We start from the raw sequence: 19,821 nt of genomic DNA on the forward strand, positions 1-19,821 counted from the left end.
GTATTTTTATGTATTTGCTAGTTTGATATGTTAATATGGAGTCAAACAGTATCTGCATCATTTGTACCTGGGTCATTAATAACAGCATGCTATTAAACTCTGATAGGATATCAGAAAGCTCAAGTGAATGGATGATTTGTGTCATCTCTGGCCTCAGGCGTTTTCTAAGGCCTCAGGAGTAACCTTGCCTTCGTGGCCCGCATCTCCTTGGCTGCAGGACCGGCTGGGTGGCCACCCAGTTGTAATGCGCAGGGTCTCTGTCTTGGCTGGACAAGCCTGTGCGGTCCACAGGAACGACTCCTCCCCCCCCTCCTCTCCCCTCCCCTCCCTCCCCTTCTCCTCCCCTAGCCCTGCCCCCTTCCCCAGCTTCCTTCAGTTTTGCTGGAAGAAGTGGCGGCGGTTGTCAGGCTGCAAATGCTCCCCTGCTCTGTCCCAGGCCCCACCGATTCCAGGTTAGTGACCACATCCATTTTGGGGGGCAGCTGCCAGTGTCCCGCTGGCAGTGAGCGCTTGATCCGCCTTGCCGGGGTGGTGCCGGGGCTCCCGGGTGAGGAGGAGGACGGGCCTCCTCTGCCGTTCTGGAGCCACCTCAAGTTTGGGGAAGGGATCCTGGAGGAGACACCTTTGCAGCGAGGAATTCGCCGTGTGTGCGCCGCGACGGGTCGTGAGAGTTTGCAGCTCGGCGCTGCGAGTTAGAGGGTGTCCGAAGGTGGCAGTTTGGGAAAGTTTCCAGCACACTTGGGGTGCCGTACCCGAGGGATGCAGAGGTCGGCATTCGCTCCCCCCCCCCCCCCCGCCCCAGCGCGGCGGCCGCAGGAAGTGAGCGCGTGCGGCCTGCACCGCAGGAGGCCGGCGGGGAGCCACGCCCTCCAGCCGGGCCTGGGCGCGCGGGGCCGGGGCGCGCGGGGCCGGGACGCGCGGGGGCCGGGGCGCGCGGGGGCCGGGGCGCGCGGAGGCCGGGGCGCGCGGGGGCCCTGGAAGGCACGCCTTTCGGTGGAAGGCAGAGCCAGGCACCGAGGCGTTCTGGATTGGAGACCAGCGTCCGGCCCTCTCTTCTGGTACTTTTTATTTGGCACGAATGAACTTTGACACCAGGTTGCTGCTCGCGTCTGATCTTCTCTTGGAGGTGTCCACTGCTCTGTGACTGCCATGTGTCACTCCCGGGAAGAGGGTGACTTGGTGACAGTGAAGGGGGGGTAGGGGAGAACTGGATTTGAACCCCCAGGCCTTGTCAGCGGTCGTTCTACCACCTGTTCCCTTCCTGTCTTTACGAGTTCCGTGAGGTTGGGGATGATTTAATTGTTGTATGTATTCGGTGTAAGTCTGGCCTCTAATCGAGTCCAGGCTGCCCTGGAAGTCATGACCTTGGCTTTGTCCTTCAGAATGCTAGGATCACTAGGGCTGCCCCCATCGCTCCCGGTTTAGGGGCTTTTCTTTTTGAGACCAAAAATCTTTCAGGAAAGCCATGGGTGCTGAAGACTAAGCCTGGCTTGCTAGGCGCCAGTCCATGGTCCCAGCCACTCCGGAAGCGGAGGCGGAGTCTTGAGGATGCAGGGTTCTAGGCCAGCCCTGGCAAAGTTCCGGACACCTCCGGAACAAACACCGAGCAAAACAAAAACCTGGGCTTGCCTGAAGCTGTAGACCACGTGAGGCCTTGAGTTCAATCCCTAGTACTAACTTCTTGACTATCTAAAGTAGCATAATTGATGGGAGGGGGAATAGAAATGTCCACTGAAAAAAAAAAATAGGTCCCTAGGCATCATTTTGAATTTTCCAGCAGCTTCATTAGAAAATAAAAAGCACACCCTCCCCCTTCCTCCCACCACCCGTGGCTAGCACCGGTAATCCTAGCATACTGGCTACTCCGGAGGCTGAAGTTTGAGAATCTTGTTTCAGTTAGGCCAGCCAGATGTATTCAGACTTATCTTGAATTAATTAGCAAAGAGCTGAAACCGGAAACGTGGTTTAAGTGGTAACATGCCAACCCTGAGTTAGAGCAAGAGGCCTTGAGTTCAAGCCCCAGTACTGGCATTAATCAAAACGTATTGTGTTCATAAATGAATTGTTGCATAGTAACTCCTCTGTCCAGTTGCTTACACATAATAAGACTATAATTATATATTACAGGCAAAATATAATCATTAAAAGTATTGATGAGGTACTTTGAATTATTTTTTCTTACTAAACCATTAAAATTAGATGTGTATATCACACTTGAATTCTCATGACCAGCCACACTTTCACATGCTAATAGCTGCAAATATCTACTACATTTGCCAACACACTTATACTTTATTTGCAAAATTTAGTTGTAATTTTGTCTTTTAACAGTAATATGCCATTTTAGTGGTACACCACAATTTGTCCGTTTACTGGTAGAGTTTTCACGGATCCTTTCCGCTTTGGGACTGTTACTACATCACATGTATAAGGCAGAATTTCATCCTTAATTGTTCCTGTACTTGTGTATTTGGAATACAGTTTTGCCTACAATGAAAGTGTGTGGGGGCTGGGGGGGGGAGATGGAGTGAACCTTCACTATGATGCATTACCTTTTTTTTTTTTTGGTTGGTCATGGGGCTTGAACTCTAGGCCAGGGCTCTGTCCCTGAGTTCATCAGATCAAGGCTAGTGCTCTATCACTTGAGCCACAGCGCCATTTCTGGGTTTTTTAGTGGTTTATCGGAGATGAGAGTCTCACAGACTTTCCTGCCTGGCTGGCTTTGAACCATGATCCTCAGATCTCAGCCTCCTGAGTTCACTATTATTTTTTAACATAAGCAATTTTATAAGTTGGCATTCTGTTTCATATTTTATTCTCCAATGCCAACGTCAAGTCCAAACATAATGCTCAACAGTCATTTATCATTTGAGATTATAACAATGCTAATCACTAATTTCTTTAAAAAATTTTTACTTAAATAGTGTGCAAAAGGATTTCAATTCAACATGTTAATGAATACAATGCATCCTCCTCCTCCTCCTCCTCTTCCTCCTCCTCCTCCTCCTCCTCCGCCCCCTCCTCCTCCCCCTTCTGCTCCTCTTCCTTCTTCTGTGCCAGAATTTAGGGCCTCATACTCTCATTTGGCTTTTTTGCTCAAGTCTAGCACTCTACCTCTTGAACCAGCTTTTTAATGGATAATTGGAGAGAAGAGTCTCACAGACTTTTTTTAGTTGTTCTTTAAACAGTGCTTTTCTGAGCTCACCCTCCTGAGTAGGTAGCATTACAAGCAGAAGCTACTAGTGCCTGGCCTACAAGGTGTCTTGATCTATGTCAACCCTCCCTTCTCCCCCCATCTATTGAAATCCCCCCACCAAGTTACCTAGTTCTATTTTCACGTATGTACATAGACTAGAGACTGTATTTGCCACCATTTCACTCTCTGTTAATCCACCTTAAGCCCAATCCTTTTACATAAAGCAAGTTTCAGCTTCCTGGCAATCATTTTGTTCTAAACTGTCAGTTGATTATTTAGAAGAGTTACACCATGGGAATCTACCCCTGCGCATGCCACACTTTAGTCAGTTTGATAATGTATATATGCATATGGCTCTATATGTGTTCTCATATATGTTGTGTCCTCTTTCTCTGTCTGTCTGTCTGTCTGTCTGTCTGTCTGTCTCTCTCTCTCTCTCTTTCTCCCTCGGTCAGTCTTTGGGGCTTGAACTCAGGGCCTGGGCACTGTCCCTGTCTCTGTGTGCTCAACCACTAGCATTCTACCACTAGGGCCACAGCACCACTTCCTGCTTTTTCTGAGTAGTTTATTGGAGATAAGAGTTTCACAGATTAGATTTTCCTGCCCAGGCTGGCTTCAAACTGTGATCCTCAGATCTCAACCTCCTGAGGAGCTAGGGTTACAGGCATCAGCTACCAGCTCATGTTTCTATTTTACTTACTCATTACATCCGGTAGATGCTGTGTTTACTTTGGTTAAATGTTTAGTTTGTCGACAGTTTTATTCTACATCTTTTGAGATGAAGAAGGATACAAAGGAGTAGCAAAAGCCTCCAGCTCTGCAGCTTCAATGTTTACATTAAAACAGCTAATCAACCACTCAGACTGGATGCTTAACCTCAGCGTACACAACTCTGAAATGGGGACTAGGACATACTCATAGTGTTGATATAAGGAATTATCAGGCTATTACATCCAAAATAATTACATTTTTGCCCAGTTTCTAAAGGTTTTCAATACATATTTAATAGGAACATTATGGTTGCTAAGCAAAGCAGAATGCACACCCACAAAACACTAGGTGGCAGCACTTAGTCTCTGATTTCTCCCTCACTAAATTAGCAGCTTCACCTCTGTAGTCCTGCTCAGCTCTGCTTATATACTGTAACCTTTCCATCCTACTCCGGGACACTTTTGCAAGCTGTTTATTGTGATATGAGTGTTACTGTGTGTGTGTGTGTGTGTGTGTGTGTGTGTGTGTGTGTGTGTGTGTGTGTGTGTGTGTGTGTGTGTGTGTGTGTGTGTGTGTGTGTGTGTGCGCGCGCGCGTGTGCTGGTGCTAGGGCTTACTTGGGTGCTCTCCCTGAGCTTTTTGTGACCTGCAGCTCCACTTCTGACTTTTCTGTGGATAATTGGAGATTGGAGAGACTTTTCTATCTAGGTGGGCTTTGAGCCTTAATCCTCAGATCTCAGCTTCTGGTGGTTTGGGTCTGAAAGCAGTTAACCTGTCAGCGTTGCAAGCTGGGGGAGAAGGTCCCTATAATCTTATGCCTGCACTGGCCATTTTGTATCCATATATAGAATTCAGCTTCCAGCCATCCTGGGGCCTGTCCAGACAAGGTCATGCTTGGAACTAGGGCCAGTGCATCTTCAAACCCAACTCCATCTATCCATCTACATAAGCAGAACAAATGGTGTCCAGTGAAAATGATACAAAGTCAAAAGAATATTCTCAGTATGATCTCAAACCATGTTAATACAATTGAACACTTGAGAACTTTCTTTAAAAAAATTAGAAGAAAGACAGGTTTGTTTGCTTGTTTCTGTACTGGTCCTAGGGCTTGAACTCAGTGCCTGAGCACTGTCCCTGAACTTTTGTGCTTACAGCTAGTACCCTACCATTTTGAGCCCACAGCTCCACTTCCAGCTTTTTAGTGGTTAATCGGAAATGAGTCTCATGGACTTTCCTTCCTAGGCTGGCTTCAGTGATCCTCAGATCTCAGCCTCCCGAGTAGCTAGGATGACAGATGTGAGCTACTAGCTCATGGCCAACATAGTTTTAATTGTCTCTGACTCTTCCCCAATGAAATGTTATGTTCCAGAAGAACAGAGATAAGTTTTTGGTTCACGGTTGTGTGCCTGGTGCACAGGTCAGTGGTGCCCCTTTCTCCTGAGCTCTCCTGAGCTTTTTCACCTATTTGCCATAACTCCTCCATCTTTGGCTCTAGGATCAAAGATGTCATTGATTATGAAGAAGCAGCCACCTTCTGTTCCACCTTGAGTCCTTTCATTCCTCACCTTCCCAAGAAAGCCCCAAGAAATAGAAATGGGAAGTGGAGGAAATATTTTCCCAACTAAGATTTTCATAACCAGTTGTGACTCAGGAGGCTGAGATTCATTTAAAGTCACTCTGTTTTAGATTCTTATTGCCAGTTAACCAGCAAAAAGCTGGAAGTAGAACTGTGGCTCAAGCGCTAGAGTGCCACCCACCCTGAGCAAAGAAGCCAAATAAGAGTGTAAGACTGAGTTCAAGCTCCAGTATCCACACATACACACACACATACACACGCACACACACACACACAGACATACACCCGGGTACAGTATTTTTAAAAGATAGGGATAAGAAGAAAAAACAAAAATGGATGAGTATGCAGGGAGTAGTCCTGGAGGAGCTACATTTTAGAGAGTCTAGACAGCGAAGTCTTTTCGATAAAGGAATGTGCTTTAATGTCGTTAATGTAGTTTTCATTTTTGCTTTTTTTATGCCAGTGCTGAGGCTTGAATTTAGGGCCTGGGCCCTATTTGTTAACATTTATTTATTTATTTATTTATTTATTTATTTATTTATTTATTTATTTTTGTCGGTGCGGGGCTTGAACTCTGGGCCTGGGCACTGTCCCTGCGCTCTTCAACTCATGGTGAGCGCTCTACCACTTGAGCCACAGCACCACTTCCGGTTTTCTAGTGGTTTATTGGAGATAAGAGTCTCATGACTTTCCTGCCCGGGCTGGCTTTGAACCGAGATCCTCAGATCTCAGGCTCCTGAGTAGCTAGGATTACAGGCGTGAGCTACCAGCACCCAGCCCATTAGCTATTTGGTTTAAGGCTCTCACTATACAACTTGAGCCACAGCTCCACTTCTGGATTTTCATTGAAACAGGAGTTTCATGGACTTTACTATCCATGCTGACTTTGAACCATGATCCTCTGATATCAGCCTCCTGAGTAGCTGGGGGTTATAGGCTTGAGTCATTACCTGGCTTTAACATATGTATCTCTACTAATATGATACCTCATATGATTGTGGTAAAGAAGGTGTAATATGAATTCCTTTATTTTCTCTCCTTTCTTAGACTGAGCCTGGTTTTGTTTGCTCTTCTATCTAGAATTCTATAAGCAAGAGCTATCTTAGAATTCAAGCTGGGCAGGCCTGAGCCAGGAAAGTAGCTGCAATGAGTTCAGCAGTTCTGGTGGACATCCAAGAGGAGGTAACCTGCCCCATCTGCCTGGAACTACTCACAGAACCCCTGAGCATCGACTGTGGCCACAGCTTCTGCAAAGCCTGCATCACAAGGAACAGTGAAGAATCAGTGCGCCACCCAGAAGAGAAGAGCAGCTGTCCTGTGTGCAAGGCCAGCTACCAGCCTGGGAGCCTCCGGCCTAATCGGCATCTGGCCAACATAGTAAAGAGGCTCAGGGAGGTAGTGTTGGGCCCAGGGAAGCAGTCAAAGGTCATTCTTTGTGCACAGCATGGTGAGAAACTCCAGCTCTTCTGTAAGGAGGACGGGGAGTTGATTTGCTGGCTTTGTGAGCGATCTCAGGAGCACCGTGGTCACCACACATTCCTCATGGAGGAGGTTGCCCAGGAGTACCAGGTGGGGACCCAGGATGAAAGGAGGACAGCGGGAAACAATGCACCTTGGTAGGAGATTTTGTATCTGTGCCCATGTGTGTATGTGTGTGTGTGTGTGTGCATGCGCACGCGTGTGTGTGCATGCTGATACTGGGACTTGAACCTAGGGCCTGAGCACTGTCCTTCAGCTTTTTGGCTCAAGGCTAGAGCTCTACCGCTTGAGCTAAAAAAAAGTCTACCTTTAATAGTCTAGCTTTTCGGTGGTTAATTGAAATTGGAGTCTCATGGCATTTTCTGCCCAGGCTGGCTTAAAACCATGATCCTCAGATCTCAGCTACTGAATAACTAGGATTACAGGTATGAGCCACCAGTACCCAGCTGTGGTAGAGGATTTTTTAAATTTTCCATGGTACTTATATCTTGTACTCCTTCCATTTACCTAGGATGTACCTAGAAAATTTCCCCAGTCAAGAATAGAAACATTATCTCTTTATTTAATGCACAGGATTGAGTGGAATTTTCTGCAGATGGAAGGGAGAGGCTGTTGAGTTGGGTATGGGAGACATAGTGGCACTGAGGGTAAAAAGAATGAAGTGCTTTGTGGTCCAGGAGAAAGAGAACTGTTCTTGTTGCCTGTTCTTGTTGGTTTATGTCTTGTATGTGTAAAGGGTTGTTTGGCCTTAATAATTTTTCAAGACACAGGACAGTCTTTTCCTGAAGTCAGACTCTGTTTAGGTCATTCCAATCTAGGCCTGAGGCAATTTAAAGTTTGATCCTGCTTATCCTGCTGTGTTTCTTCCAGGAAATGTTCCAGGAGTCTCTGAAGAAGCTGAGAAAAGAGCAGCAAGAAGCTGAGAGGCTAATAGCTGTGATAAGAGAGAATAGAACATCTTGGAAGGCAAGAAGGATTCCTCCGAAGGGTGTCCAGGATGTCCTGGGACAGGTTTAGGGCAGCTCATGGGAGCCCAGGACAAAGAAGTCCTGATCTATAACTATAAGAATTTTCTTTGGCCTGCTTCTTCATCACATTCTTTTCGAACCAGAGTATCAATTGCCTTGTGCAAGGGGCATAGGATTGGGTAAATGGTGAACATTAAAAGCAAAGCCAGGCTTTGGAAACAAGCACATAAGAAAGACATTGTGGATAGAGGTAGCCTCTACTTTACAATACTGGAGCTCATTTTGCAGTTTCAGTCTCTGGTCTCCTGGAAATGACAGCTTGATCTTGAGCTCTAATGCAGCCTTTTTTTTTTTTTTTTTTTTTGTCGGTCATGGGGCTTGAACTCTGGGCCTGGGCGCTGTCCCTCAGCTCTTCAGCTCAAGGCGAGCACTCTACCACTTGAGCTACAGCGCCACTTCCAGTTTTCTGGTGTTTTTTTATTGGAGATAGGAGTCTCACGGTCTCTCCTGCCCGGGCTGGCTTTGAACCGCGATCCTCAGATCTCAGCCTCCTGAGTAGCTAGGATTACAGGCGTGAGCCACCAGCGCCCGGCTCTAATACATCCTATCTAAGTAGTCAGAGAGGAAGGAGAGGCTAATACAGAAGTCTGAGAGATTACAGAGACTTACTGGAATCCAAAGCTCATCTAGGAAGGAAGGAATCACGGTCCATATTTATATGGCTTTGATAAAGGCAGCCTGTGGTTAATGGCCAGGGTAAATGAGTAGGAATCTGTTCCCACTAGCCTCTCCTGAAGATACTGGCCACTCTCCCAGTGAGGCTGACCTCTCAGACCCCCAGAGAGGACCCCTTAACCCAACAGACAGCAGCCTCTTTTTCTTCCCTGATACTACAGAGTCAGATGGAGCCTGAGAGACATAGAATCCAGAAAGAATTTAATAAGCTGCGGAACATTCTGGACAAAGAGGAGCAACAGGAACTGAAGAAGCTGGAGGAGGAAGAGAGGAAAGGGTTGGGCATTATGGAGAAAGCAGAGGGTGAGCTGATCCACCAGAACCAGTCCCTGAGGGAGCTCATCTCGGACCTGGAGCAGCGATGCCAGGGATCCACAGTAGATCTGCTACAGGTGAGACTTGTGGAGAAGCCTGGAATCTGGGAGTCGGACAAGTAGGAAAAAAGAAATCCTTTGTAGTGTCTTTTGCCTATTGAACTGAGAAGAGATCATAAACAAAGCATAAGATTTAGAGTATAAATGCTAAGGAAAGGCCCCATTTCTGTTACTTTCTATAAAGGAGTGGTCAAAGAATTGATTTGATTACTCTGAAGAAGATCCTATATCTCATGATGCTCACAGGAGGCTTTCCTAGTCTCCACACTATTAACTTTTTGGTCTAGATAATTCTTTGCTGTGAGAGATTCTTCTCCAGGGTATGTAGCAGCATTCCTGGCCTCTGCCTACTGTATCTCAGCAAGTATGACAACTCCAAACCCTTCAAGACATCAGGTGTCCCCAGGAAGAGCATCTCTAACCCTACCTCAGCCAAGAACCACTGAGCAATAAGCACCTTTTGTCTCCCTAGCTGTTCTGGACATATTGTCAGGTGCTTTTGCACAGTTTAATAACCGGGAAACAAGTGCCAAAACTCAAGTTAGAGATTGAGTAGTTACTGGCCTTTCTTGGCTTTCTCCTCTCTTATCTCTTATGCATGTTGCATAACTATTCGAATGTATCTTCGGAGGATAGAGTTTGGAGCAAGGATGCAAGGTATGAAGTTGAGAGAGATTTGATGGAGGAACTCGAATGGAAACGGATACTTGAATTGAGGTTGCAGTTTGAACTTTTGTTTTCTACATAAAATGAACAGTACAGCTCTGAAATTAGGGCATGGTATATACCTTTGACTTTTGGACCCTTCAGACTGTACCTTCCTTTCTTGCTCTTCTTTTACTAGTGGAATGAGTATCTCTGTATTCTTGGAGTTGATATTAACATAGCTGGTCACTTTCAACCTATTAGGGCTTTTCCTTATTCACTTCTTTGTCTTTTGTACTCATTTTTGGTGTTAGGTTACTCTAATACTTTTTCTTTCATTCCTTCATTCTAGCTGTTTTACAAACTCCTTTCTTTAATTATAATGGAATCACCAATCTATGGTGCTAATACAGGTGATCTTGGGCCCATTAGCATAACTATCCAATAGACCTTTAAAATTGAGTGTTACCTAATAGACAGTTTTCTAGAATTCTCTCCTCATGAACATTCTTCCTTCTTTGTTATGGTGTTGCTAAATTTGCTAGCCAAGACATTGTTTGATGTACTGACAAACCAATGCTTCTGCTTTCTATGTTCAAGCCAGTTTGAATTGTGTGAACCACAATGCAAAGTAGTCCCAATATAGAGAAAATAGTTATTCCTGTGTTATATGCCTCAAACAATTGGCCTTGTCTTCAGATCCTTGAGATGTATAGAGCAGAAATTAGGGAGCCAAATAGAAAGCAATGGTCAGTTTTACTGAAATAAGATAGGCAGTTGAATAATAAAAAGTGAGTAGCAGATAAGCATTGTATATCTGGTACATTTTCTCTTAAATATTAGTTTGAAGCACTTGTGTCCATTTGCTGGACTGTCTATTAATAGTCCAGTGCATCATGGGGGAACAGATCTGGGGATCATCCACATGTGCTTTTTGAAGTCAGCTAAAATGGATAGATCATTACAATAGTTGAGTTTTGAGAGCCAAACATATTTCCAGCCTTTGAACTTGTATCTTCAGTAACCCGGCTAGATTGTAAGCTTCTTGAGGGCAAAAATGATGACTTGACCATCATTCCCCAGGGTCACACACAGTGCATGGCAGGTAACACACACAATGTGTACATAACATCACACCTCCACATGCACACAGTTGTAAAATTGTTTTATTTTTTTGATATCTTCCTGTGGGTTGTTAGGGTTGCTGTGCCCTGAGGGTTTATGTTATTGATTCCATTTTTGTTGTTGTTTTCTTCATTGGTTGGTTGGTTTGAAGACAGAATCTGTCTATAGGCACTCTTGTTCTAAAACCCTCCAACCTCAGCCTCCAGAGAGCTAGAGTTTCAGGCATGCATGACTGTGCATACTTGCCCTGAGTTCTACATCTATTTGGTAGCCTCACTAGGTATTCCTATTCATACCCTGAGACTGTAGACATGGGAGAATGACATGACCTATTACTGCTTTATCTAATCTGTCGTTTTACTTTCTAGGATGTGAGTGATGTCACGAAAAGGTATGTATACGAAAACATGAGGGAATTCTTAAGGTGGACAAAAAATTCTCTGTCCATAGAATTACCCTGTAGTCAGTGAGACAGTAAGGCATTGTTCATGACAGGAGAATCTGGGGATCCCAAGGTAAAAGAAATGGGCTGGCCTTCACAGTAGGAGAATTTGGATATGAAGACACAAAAGAAGGACAGGGAAGTACAGGACCTGTTGGTTCCTCAGCCGGGCTGTCTGTTCTCCAACTGGTAGAAGATGTCCAGAGACAGTGACTTGTAAGGTACCAATAGAGGCCCTCTTCTGATTGATGTAGGACCTAAAGCCTTCTGCCTTTCTTTGAGTCTGTGTAAGCCCCAACAGTTCATTCCTATCAGCCCAAGCATTTTCCCATCAGGCTGAACATCTGCAGCGCCTCCTCCTGGACCCTCTGTATGGCAGTGACATTTAAGTATCTTACATCTTTTTTTTTTTTTGTCAGTCATGGGGCTTGAACTCTGGGCCTGAGTGCTGTCTCTCAGCTCTTGAGCTCAAGACTAACGCTCTACCACTTGAGCACCACTTCTGATTTTCTGGTGGTTTATTGGAGATAAGAATCTCACAGACTTTCCTGCCCAGGCTGGCTTTGGCTTTGTACCTCGATCCTCAGATCTCAGCCTCCTGAGTGGCTAGGATTATAGGTGTGAGCCACTGGCGCTCGGCTCATATCTTACATCTTTTGTAAAGACAGCAAATGATTTCCCAGCCATTACTCTTCTTAATTTTTTTCTCTCTCTAGGACATAGAGAAAGGAAAATTATTGTTTTATAAAACTAACAACAGTAAAACAAGGAAAGAAACTAGAGGTTTCATTTAAACCAGAGGGCTTAAGAGGTTAAATCTTGCCAGATACCAGTGGCTCATGCCTGTAATTCTAGCTACTCAGGAGTCTGAGATCTGAGTTTAAAGCCAACCCAGACAGATAAATTTAAGAGACTCTTCTCTCCAGTTAACCAGAAAAAATCCAGACATGGAGGTGTGGAATTAGTTGAGTGTCTGCATTGAGAGAGGAAGCCAAGTCCCAGTACTGGCACACATAACCAAACAAGAGGTTAAATCTTACTGAAAGTTACATAGATGGTGAGACGCTGATTTCTAGTCCAAATCTTATTGGTCCAGTGCCAGGGCCCTTTGTAGAAGAATCTGAGCCTTTCTCAGAAGGGAGTATTGATGTTCACTGATAGACCTGCATGGTGAGGGAAACAGATGTTGCAGGGTTAGCATAGGATTTGTCATTTCTAGGAATGAGTTCTGGACCTTGAGGGAGCCTCTGGCTCTCCCCACCAAGCTGAGAAGTAAGTTCCGAGCCCCAGATCTGAAACGGATGCTACGAGTATTTAGAGGTAAGATTTGGGGAAAGAGTTTGGGTGTAGAATTGCTGACATGGTGAGGAACACATAGGGAAGGTTTGGTATTTTGTGTATAAGACAAGAGTGCTGAGGAGGGAGGGAGGTAAAGAAGTGTCAGTTCTTGCTTAAGAGGCGACAGAGGGACTGGGAAGGTGGCTTAGTGGTAGAGTGCTTGCCTAGCATGCATAAAGCCCTGGGTTCGATTCCTCAGTACCACATACACAGAAAAGGCCAGAAGTGGTGCTGTCCCTCAAGTTATAGAGTGCGAGCTTTGAGCAAAAGCTCAGGGACAGTGCCCAGGCCCTGAGTCCAAGACTCAGGACTGGCAAAAAAAAAGAGAGGAGATAAAATGACTGAGTCCTGTCTTCCTAGAATTACTTGCCATTTTCCTTTGTCTAGTGAGGGCAGAGAGAACACAGCCTGAGACCACTGGTTTCATTTAACCTGTGTCACTCTTTTTCCTGTTACAGAGCTGACAGATGTCCAGAGCTACTGGGGTGAGTAGAGACCATGGTCTCTGAGCTAACATGGCTGATGCCCTCTTTCTGCATGCTCCTACCCCCCAAACCCATACATTCCTTCAGATCTAAAGTATCTGTATCTGCCAGGCACTAGTGGCTCAGGCCTGTAATCCTAGCTACTCAGGAGGCTGAGATCTGAGGATTGTGGTTCAAAGGCAGCTCGGGCAGGAAAGACCATGAAATTCTTATCTCCAACTAATCACCAGAAAACCGGAAGTGGTGTTGTGGCTCAAGAAGTAGAACATTAGTCTCAGGCTAAAGAGCTAAGGGACAGTGCCCAGGCCCAGAGTTAGAGCCCCAGGACTGGAAAAAACTAAAACAAAAAACAAACCTAACATGTCCAAATCTGACCCATCCAACTTCCCATTCTTACCTCATTGGATGGTTGTTGTTTCTTTTCCTCTAGTGGATGTGACTCTCAACCCACACACAGCTAATTTAAATCTCGTCCTATCTAAAAATCGGCGGCAAGTGAGGTTTGTGGGAGCGAAGCTGTCAGAGCCTTCCTGTCTGGAAGAACATCACGACTGCAGTGTCCTGGGCTCCCAGCTCTTCTCCTCGGGAAAATACTATTGGGAGGTCGATGTGTACAAGAAGTCGGCCTGGATCCTGGGCGTGTGCAGTAATTCAGGGCAACCGACCTTCAGCCCGTATGCACACAAGCTGAACAATTGCTCCAGGTATCAGCCACAGAGCGGGTACTGGGTGATTGGTTTGCAGCATAAACACGAATACAGAGCCTACGAGGACTCTTCTGCCTCCCTGCTCCTCTCCATGACAGTGCCCCCTCGCCGCATTGGGGTTTTCTTAGACTATGAGGCTGGCACTGTCTCCTTTTATAATGTCACCAACCACGGCTTACCCATCTACACCTTCTCGAAATACTACTTTCCTACTGCGCTCTGTCCATATTTTAATCCTTGCAACTGTGGAGTCCCAATGACCCTGCGTCGCCCCAGCTCCTGAACACCCCTGCCCCCACCCCTCAGCTGATGGATTCCTGTCTCCACAAGGCTGATTGGCTCCTGACTCTTCTCTCTCAGGGCTTTTTATTTATTTTGATTGTTTTGTTACCAGTACGGGTCTTCAGCTCAGGGCCTCAGTGCTGTCCCTTAGCTTTTTTTGGTAAAGGCTGGCACTCTACCATTTGGACCACAGCTCTTCTTTCAGCATTTTGGTGGTTAATTAGACATAAGCATCTCTCAGACTTTCCTGTTTGGGCTGGGTTCAAACCAGGATCCTCAGATCTCAGCCTCCTGAAGAGTTAGGATGCTAAGTGTGAAGCACCAATGTCCAGCTGTCTCTGAAGTTTTGTTTTCTCTATTCTCTCATTCCTTTCCTTTGGAACACAAACTCAACTCAGGGGTTGTAGCGAATATCCTCCACAGAGCTCAAGCTGTATCTCAGCTCTTCGTTTCTGAAGAGTTCAGATGTTGGATGGAAATTTTTCATGATGCACAGGGTTAAAAGGAAGAAATTTTCTTCTGGTTATTTTTTTTTTTAATTTTGGGTACTAGGTAAAAAATTGTAATATTGTCTTTCTGTATTGAGGTAGTCATGTTCCAGTTTTATTGTTATCAGGGCCCACCATATGGAGTTCTTTGAATTGTTAAATCTACCACAAATAGGTTAATATTTACAAACACAATTGGCCTATAACTTCATAGGGTTGTGTTGTCAGGCTTTACAATGTAAACATGTAACAATGAACAAAGAAAGTACTGAGTAATATATGTAGGATTGAGTGCTGAAAACACAAAAAAGTGTGGTTCTCTCACTCAGGCACTGGTAGCTCATACCTGTAATCCTACCTACTCATGAGGCTGAGATCTGAGGATTGAGGTTCAAAGCCAGCCTAGGCAGGAAAGTCTGTGAGATTCTTATCTCCAATAAACCACTAGAAAACCAGAAGTGGCAGTGTGGCTCAAGTGGTAGCACACTTGCCTTGAGCTGAAGAGCTCAGGGGATAGCACCCAGGTCCAAAGTTCAAGCCCTGCAACTGACCAAAAAGAAAATGTTCTCATGGCATTAAATTCATCTGGAAGGAGGGTATCTTCAGTCTTCACTACAAGCTCTACCAGTCTCCTGCTTTCATCCCACACATTTCAGAGTAGTCCTCAACAATGAAGAAGAAAGAAAATAATCAATTTTCTCTTAGAATAAAAAGAAATGGATGGGAAAAAATCACATTTTCCACATCTCTTTCCATCCTACTTTTTTCTTCTTGTGCTACTGAGGCTTAAACCCAGGACTTGTCTTGTGAATCCCAGGCAAATACTCGTACCACTGAGCTACAACCCCAACCAGCCCTTTCTTCTTTGTGCTGGTTCTAGAGCTTGAATTCAGGTGCTAGGACTTAGTCTTGCTTGCTATGGATGGCATAATACCACACCTCTAGCCTAGCTTTTGGCTAGTTAGTTAGTTGGAGATAGAGTTTCAGACTTTTCTGTCTGGCATCGCTTCTAGACATGATGCCCTGGATCCCAGCATCCAGAGTGCCAAGGATTGCATACCTGACCCATTGTTTTCCAGCTCCTGATACAGGTCTTCACTAAGTTTTTCACACTGGCCTTGAATTTAGTCCAGGCATGCCTCAAATTTTTTTCTTTTTTTTTTTTTTTTTTTTTTTTTTGGTCGGTCATGGGGCTGAACTCTGGGCCTGGGTGCTGTCCCTCAGCTCAAGGCTAGTGCGCTAGCACTTGAGCCATTGCACCGCTTCTGGCTTTTTCTGCTAATGTGGTGCTGCAGAATCGAACCCAGGGCCTCATGCATGCAAGGCAAGTACTCTACCACTGAGCCACCTTCCCAGCTCAAATTTCATATGCTCTTGTTTCAACCTTTCAAATAGCTGAGATTACAGGCATACATCACCTTACCACTACTTTCCCTCTCCTATCACACCTTTTTTTTTTTTCCTGTTGTTGTTTGTCACTGGGACTGGGGTTTGAACTCTGGGCTTGAACCATATCCTGAACCCTTTTTTTGTTCTTTAATTATTTTTTTGAATAGAGTCTTAAACATTTTAGAGACCAGGATCCTTCTGCTTACTTATGGCCTTGTGATTAGCTGAGATTACAAACCTGAAACTCTTGCATCCAATTTATTGGACAACACCTGATCTTACTAAGTTTTCTTTCTTTCCCTTTTATGGAAAAACTAGGGTTTGAACTCAGGGCCTCGCACTCTTGCTTGTCTTTTTTACTCAAGGCTGGTATCATACTACCTGAGTCACTCTATTAATTGAGCCAAGGTCCATTTCCAACCTTTTGGTGTAGTTAGTTGGAAGAGTCAGAACTGTAGTACCAGCTAGCTTCACAACTTGGTCTTAAGATCTCAGCCTTCTGAGTAACTAGAATTACATGTAAGTTACCAGCGCCAGCTTGCCAACTTTTCTCTACTGGCTTGTCCTTGAAGCTCCATCCTTCCAATCTCTACTTCCTAAGTAGTTGAAATTACAGAAGCCCCATCATGCCTGTTGACACCCATTCCCTTTCTGCCCAAATGTCAATAGCAGTGAATGAGTTCCCTGTGACTTTGGTTGAGAGGTGCTGTGTGCTTTCTGAGCCAACTCTAAAAACAAACTGTTGAGTAGATGCGAGGGGAAATGGAAGCTGTTGATTACTGTTTTGTGACTGAATGGAGGTGCACTAAAAGAACAAAGTTCACACTGGATTTCCACAAAACCATAGAATACCTCACTAACAGCTTTTGCATTGTATATGGCAATGATAATGCCCTGGATATATTGAGTGAAATAAAATTTATTGCTGATTTCACCTGTTTCATCTTCCTTTTTGTTTTTTGTTTGTTTCATTCTTGGTGCTTGAACTCAGGGCCTGAACACTGTCCCTGAGCTGCTTTTGCTCAAGGCTAGTACTCTACCACTTGTACAACTTGAACCACAGCACCACCTCCACCTTTTTCTGTTTCTGTGATACTGAGACATCAAACCCAGAGCTTCATGAATGCTAGGCAAGCACTCCACTACTAAGCCACATTCCCAGCCTTGTCTGTCTTTGGTGTTAGTCCTCAGGCTTAAACTTAGTGTCTAGGCATTATCCCTGAGCTTGTGTGCTCAAGACTAATACTGGTCTGCTACTTTGAGTCACTGGCACCATTTCCGGCTTTTTGGTAGTTAATTGGAGATAAGAGTCTCAGACTTTCCTGCCCAAGCTGTCTTCAAACTAATCCTCAAATCTCAGCCTCCTGAGTAGTTAGGATTATTAGTGTGACCCACCAGCATTCAACTTCAATGATAAAAACTTGGCCACTACACACAGAGAATGAATGGACTAAATAAATACATCTCAACTAATATTGCCTGTTGAGGGATAAGAATTACTATCATGGAACTAAGTAGAGGAAACCAGAATGAGAAAGTAATAATTAGCTACCTTGGGGCTGGGAATGTGGCTTAGAGGTAGAGTGCTTGCCTAGCATGCATGCATGAAGCCCTGGGTTCAATTCCTCAGTACCATAGAAACAGGAAAAGCCTGAAGTGGTGCTGTGGCTCAAGTGGTAGCAAAAGAAGCTCAGGGACAGTGCCTGGACCCTGAATTCAAGCCCCAGGACTTACCTTAATATGTAGCCAAAGCACATGCCCAACTATCCAATTTTTATTGGATAGTTGTGAATCTTCAGACAAAATTGAACGTGTCCTCCTGACGGTTTTGCTCTTAGTTCTCCAAGCATGGATCAGTAATGGAAAGAAAGGCCAATTATGCCTTGACAAATATTTTCCAAAGCTGGAATTTTTTTTACATTGTGACTTCTTAAGGAGGTAGGACTGTTATTTGTTTTTATGGCATGGATACCCAACACATGGTGTTTTGGGTTAGGCAAGCATTCCACCACTGACCTATTCCTACCAGATTTTCTTGAATATAGCATGGGGGAACAAATGAATCTATCAGTTTGCTTTCATAGAACAGCATGATCTTTAAGAAGGAAAGTGATAGGATTGTTCTATACCCAAGAAGGAAAGGGACTCTGATGGGGAATCTCCTGTTCCAGGTTCTTCCACTTCAGGTGAGGTCTCAAGTAACTCCAGTTTTGCCTGGCACCAATAGCTCATGCCTATAATCCTGGCTACTTGGGAGACAGATCTGATGGCCAAAGTCCAAAGGTAGTCCAAAGGTAGTCAGGATAGAAAGGTCCCTTAACCACCAAAAATATTGAAGCTGTGGCTCATGTAGTAGACAACCATCCTTGAGTGAAAAAGTTAAGTGAGGGCTGGGAGTGTGGCTCAGTGGTAGCGTGCTTGCCTCATATGCATGAAGTCCTGGGTTCAATTCTTCAGAACCACATACACAGAAAAAGTTGGAAGTAATGCAGTGGCACAAGTGGTAGAATGCTAGTCTTGAGCAAGGCTCACAGACAGTGCCCAGGCCCTGAGTTCAAGCCCCAGAACTGGCAAAAAAAAAAAAAAAAAAAAAAAAAAGTCATCTAGAAAACTTAATTTTCTTTTATATTCAGTGCAATAAAGTGCAACACTTAGAATGCACAAACTAACGAGTTTTTACAAGTTTTATACTGTGTAACTAGTACAACAAAAATAGAGCATGGGGCTAGAAAGGTGGCCCAGTGGTAGAGTGCTTGCCGTGCATGCATGAGGCCCTGTGTTCAGTTCCTCAGCACCATAGCAGAAAAGGCTGGAAGTGGCACTGTGGCTTAAGTGGTAGAGCGCTAGCCTTGAGCTGAAGAGCTGAGGGACAGCGCCCAGGTCCATGGGCCCTGGATAAGCCAGTCCCCATCACTGCTCCTCTGCCCCTCCTCTACCCCGTCCTGTCTCCTAGGAGGTAGAATACTGTGTCTGTGGAGACCCAAAGAGATTATTCAAATTGTTAGTATGATTGGGGGTCATTGCACAACTATGCAAATAGTAGCAGTGGAGACACTGGGTATTTCACTGACCCTGAAAGCAAAAAGTATTAAACAGGGTTTTTCAAACTCAGCATTTCTGACACCTTGAACTGAATAGCACTACAGCAAGTTATCCTATACCTTGTAGAATGTACTGTAGAATTCCTGGCATTTACCCACTAGAGGTCAGTAACTTAGACCTAACTTAGTCCAACTAAAACTTTTTTTTTTTTTGGCCAGTCCTGGGGCTTGAACTCAGGGCCTGGGCACTATCCCTGAGCTTCTTTTACTCAAGGCTAGTACTCCACCATGTGAGCCACAGCACCACTTCCAGCTTTTTCGTTTATGTGATGCTGAGGAATTGAACCCAGGGCTTCATGCATGCAAGGCAAGCACTCAACCACTAAGCCACATTCCCAGCCTAAAACTCTTTTGGACATTGGAGATCACCACATTACACATTGTCTTTTCTCCATGGTGGAGGAGGCTGGGTTAATAAATTGCTTTGTCTCCCAGAGTACTTAAATAGGATACTTGAGTAAGGTCATTTCCACATTCTAACTTTGCACACCTGTTTTTTTGTTGGTGGTGGTTTGTTTTTTGGATTTTTTTTTGTTGGTCATGGGGCCTGAACTCTGGGCTTGGGCGCTGTCCCTGCGCACTTCAGCTCAAGGCGAGTGCTCTACTGCTTCAGCCACAGCGCCACTTCCAGTTTTCTAGTAGTTTTATTGGAGATAAGAGTCTCATGGACATTCCTGCCTGGGCTGGCTTTGAACTGCGATCCTCAGATCTCAGCCTCCTGGGTAGCTAGGATTACAGGTGTGAGCCACTGGTGCCTAACTAGCACACCCATTTTATGGAC

At 44.9% G+C, this 19,821-nt stretch overlaps 1 protein-coding gene across 4 annotated transcripts; it reads left to right on the forward strand.

Moving 5' to 3' along the window:
* Positions 1-386: 386 nt before the first annotated feature.
* LOC138836462 (tripartite motif-containing protein 6-like) lies at positions 387-16,865 on the forward strand. 4 transcript variants are annotated; one of them, XM_070035167.1, is made up of 8 exons: positions 387-452; positions 6,530-7,051; positions 7,832-7,927; positions 8,826-9,056; positions 11,177-11,199; positions 12,470-12,570; positions 13,047-13,073; positions 13,504-16,865. In XM_070035167.1, exons 2-8 carry the CDS (start codon positions 6,629-6,631, stop codon positions 14,061-14,063), a joined length of 1,461 nt encoding a protein of 486 aa, XP_069891268.1. In that variant the 5' UTR covers positions 387-452; positions 6,530-6,628; the 3' UTR covers positions 14,064-16,865. The 4 variants fall into 4 exon arrangements, with proteins under 4 accessions (XP_069891268.1, XP_069891267.1, XP_069891269.1 ...); XM_070035166.1 differs by having other exon boundaries at positions 393-452; positions 6,563-7,051; XM_070035168.1 differs by lacking the exon at positions 387-452 and adding an exon at positions 699-767 and having other exon boundaries at positions 6,563-7,051.
* Positions 16,866-19,821: the final 2,956 nt, after the last annotated feature.

Source organism: Dipodomys merriami, unplaced genomic scaffold, assembly GCF_024711535.1.
Source record: "Dipodomys merriami isolate MVZ:Mamm:240054 unplaced genomic scaffold, mDipMer1.0.p SCAF_25, whole genome shotgun sequence".
Taxonomy (NCBI): domain Eukaryota; kingdom Metazoa; phylum Chordata; class Mammalia; order Rodentia; family Heteromyidae; genus Dipodomys; species Dipodomys merriami.

Coding starts and splice junctions, on each gene's coding strand:
- LOC138836462 (XM_070035167.1), top strand. CDS start 6,629: ATGAGTTCAGCAGTTCTGGTGGACATCCAAGAGGAGGTAACCTGCCCC. Junction 9,057..11,176: donor CCACAGTAGATCTGCTACAG/GTGAGACTTGTG, acceptor TTTACTTTCTAG/GATGTGAGTGATGTCACGAA. Junction 12,571..13,046: donor GATGCTACGAGTATTTAGAG/GTAAGATTTGGG, acceptor TTCCTGTTACAG/AGCTGACAGATGTCCAGAGC.